The sequence below is a fragment of the Alligator sinensis genome, unplaced genomic scaffold (genome assembly GCF_000455745.1).
Source record: "Alligator sinensis unplaced genomic scaffold, ASM45574v1 scaffold246_1, whole genome shotgun sequence".
NCBI lineage: Eukaryota > Metazoa > Chordata > Crocodylia > Alligatoridae > Alligator > Alligator sinensis.
Window position 1 is genome coordinate 1,283,531 of NW_005842367.1, and position 2,911 is coordinate 1,286,441.

General features: G+C 48.7%; 2 protein-coding genes across 6 annotated transcripts in view; one reads left to right on the top strand and one right to left on the bottom strand.

The window, feature by feature from the left end:
- Positions 1-848, bottom strand: part of FAM114A1 (family with sequence similarity 114 member A1) — an 80,905-nt gene extending 80,057 nt beyond the window's left edge. For 3 of the 5 annotated variants that reach the window (XM_014522542.2, XM_006029232.3, XM_025210672.1), the window contains exon 1: positions 99-847. Coding sequence is in view for 4 of the 5 variants with exons in the window: in XM_006029232.3 (XP_006029294.2) it covers positions 99-119 (21 nt within the window). In the remaining variant the exon portion in view is untranslated. Of the gene's footprint in view, positions 1-98 lie in introns of all 5 variants that reach the window. The other 2 variants (XM_025210673.1, XM_025210674.1) reach the window with 1 other exon arrangement.
- Positions 849-968: 120 nt separating this feature from the next.
- Positions 969-2,911, top strand: part of LOC102371494 (toll-like receptor 1) — a 16,590-nt gene continuing 14,647 nt past the window's right edge. The window contains exon 1 of the mRNA XM_006029235.2: positions 969-984. The gene's annotated coding sequence lies outside the window, so the exon portion shown is untranslated. The remainder of the gene's footprint in view (positions 985-2,911) is intronic.

Below are 2,911 nucleotides of genomic sequence, written 5' to 3' on the forward strand. Positions count from 1 at the left end.
GGGGGGACAGGGGCGGGGCGGGGCAGCTCCTGCCCTCGCCTGCGGGGCTGGGCTAGGCCTCGACTCCCGCGCCGCGGGGCGTCTCACTCCGTCCCCACCTCACGCTTGGTCCAAGGCATCGCCCGAGACGCCGCGCCTCTTTCCAGTGACCTCCCAGCTCCTGATTTTTCGCGCCATTTCCTTGGCCCGGGTTGATGCGCGGCGGGAGGGCTGCCGCCCGCTCCGGGAAGCACCAGCGCCTCGGCACGCGCGGCCAGACCGGCTGCCCCGTCCTCAGCGCAGGAGGCAGCTGCCCTGGGCGCGGCGTGGAAAGCGCTCGGGCCCGTGTGCTGTACGGACGGGAGGCAGGAGTGGGCCGCGGGTGCCGAGGCGCCCCCGACGCCGCAAGGGGAACCCGGGCCCCAGGGCGCGGCGCTCGGCCGCCCGTGGGGAAGCGCCTCGTGTCCGGGTTGGACGGACCAAGCCTGCCGGGCAGGGGCTGCAACCGAGACGGGTCCCGGTGTCAGTCACTCAGGAGGAAATCTGACACTGATTGGGCGAGGGTGACCAAGTTTTAGGCTGTTACAACAGTGTGCAGCTTTTTTTGAAGTTAGCCTGTCTTATTTTCCATGGTCTGTTTGTCCATATCCTAAGACATAAATGAACAGGAAACTGCCAGGCTAAGGAAAGTGTTAGATCTGATTTGAAAGTGGCATATTTGTACTGGAAAGTCAGACAAAAATTCTAAATTTTGAGGTAAAAAATGGAGGCTTTGTTTTACTAACAAATGTCCCCCCTTCCCTCCCCTGAAGAAAAACAGACACTTTTGACAATTTTAGTTAAAAACCCAATTTTCCATCAATAAAAAGTTTTGATTGGAAAACTTTAACCAGTCTGTGTTACTTTGTGTGGGCTTTCCAGGAGAACTTGACAGTGGAGAGAGTATTGGATCAAGCATATTGGAACAAGAAGGTAGTTCTGCTTAAAAGGGCAGTTTAACTGGAGGTGAGAGGACAGCGAAGGAAAGATTTAGGGCAGAGGTTGTCACTGTGGTCTGTGGACCACCACTGGTCCGCGAGATCTATTGAGGTGGTCCACAGAAAGGTTGCAAAACAATCGAGAATATCTGTACTTGTAAGACTACTGGTATTAAAATATGAGTTGTATGCTTTGATTTGTAGAACAAAAAAAAAAGTGTATTAAGTGGTCCATAGAGACCCTCAGCAATTTTCAAGTGGTCCGCAAAAAAAAGTTTGAGAACCACTGATTTAGGGCATGCGCACATGTCTGAGAGGCGTGCTAACTGATGGCACTTTACACAACACACTAGCATAGGAACTGCCTTACTTTTGCTGGGGGGGAGGGCTAAGATGATAGATGTGGAAAGTTTTATGCGTTAAGGTGGCACCATCTTCCTAAGGGGGGCCAGGGCCTTCGGGCCCCCACCTACTTGGTGTCTCTAGTGGGTTATGGAATAGAGAAAATCCCACACAATTTACTGATTCGTTTTGATGCACTGGCTGGGGGAGTAGTTAGTTGATTGCACGATTTCACAATGATTACACACTTACTTCATACAACACAATTTTATTTTAAAATTCTTTGCTACGCATATAACACTGCTTAGCTTTAAGAAATACCACAAACATTAAGAACACAATAACTACATATATCAGAAACAATACTCCGAATGCACTTCCTTCCCAAACAATGCTATAAGAATTAGTATTACAAAAACAACTACAATTACAACTAAAAGTTAAATTTGAATCAATACTATTATTTTTCATAATATATTTACAATCCTAGAATTCCCAGAAGCCAAACACCTAAATATGGTTTCATTCCTCAGTAGTACAATTTAATGGGTTGGCCTCAGTAGTACGGTTCAATGGGCTCGCCTCAGCAATACGATTCAATGGGCTGGCCTCAATACTGATAGGACTAAGTCCCCTTCCTTCAGTCCCTTTCGGGCGCTCTGCAGCTTCAGCGTGAACTAAGAGATTTGTGTTCACGGAGAGGGTGGTTCAGGTGATCAGTCTGATCCGGCCTACACTTGTGATTCTTCCTTCGTTGTTTTGCAAGTATAGTCACCTCCAATTTGGGAGAGTAAGTTACAGTTTTTATTGAGTGAGTTACCGTTCTGGGCCACTCCTACTCAAACCTGTCATTACCCCCAAATTTGGGCTGGGATCTTACTCAACAGATTCTTTTGCTTAGTAATTAGTTTCTTTTGTTGATCATTTTAATTACTTTGGGGAACTTCCATACCACTGCAAGTGACCTTTTCTTTCCAATTTTGTCAAAAGGCCCTAGGGTTTGATCTCTTGGAACTCAGGATATTTGCTTTAAGGATCATTTTCAGGTTCTCTTTGTTAAAGACTTCTAAAGATAAAATTCAAAAGTTAAAACTTTGAGCAAAGTCTGGATCTTCCACACGTAGTCCAAAACAATGACCTAGATAAGGAGATAAATCTTTTCTTCTTCCTGAAACTGGCTAATGGGCAACCATTACAAACATTCAAACTATTTCATTCAATATGACACTTGGCATCGCTGCACTGTAGTTAGAGCACCATTGAACCCCACCTGTTGGATGACCAAATGACAGGGGGAGGGGGCTGGGAGCCTGCCTGCACTAGCCCTGGCAAGCAGACATGGACACTCCAGCAGTCTCCACTCTCCCCAGCCCTGCCCCTCCCCACCTGCCCTTCGCTGGGGGTGGGGAAGGAAGAGGGGAGGGACAGAGCGCCCCTGCCATGTGGCCCCCTCCACCTACTCCTGGGGTCTTGGAGGCAGCTGGGCCAGGCCCATGAGGTGGGGGGGCTCTGTTTCCCTGCTCATCTCAGCTCTAGGTACATCAGCCACAAGGCTGTTTTGACAGCAGCCACTATCAAGACTTTTGCATGAGAGGTGCGGGGTGAAGGAGGAC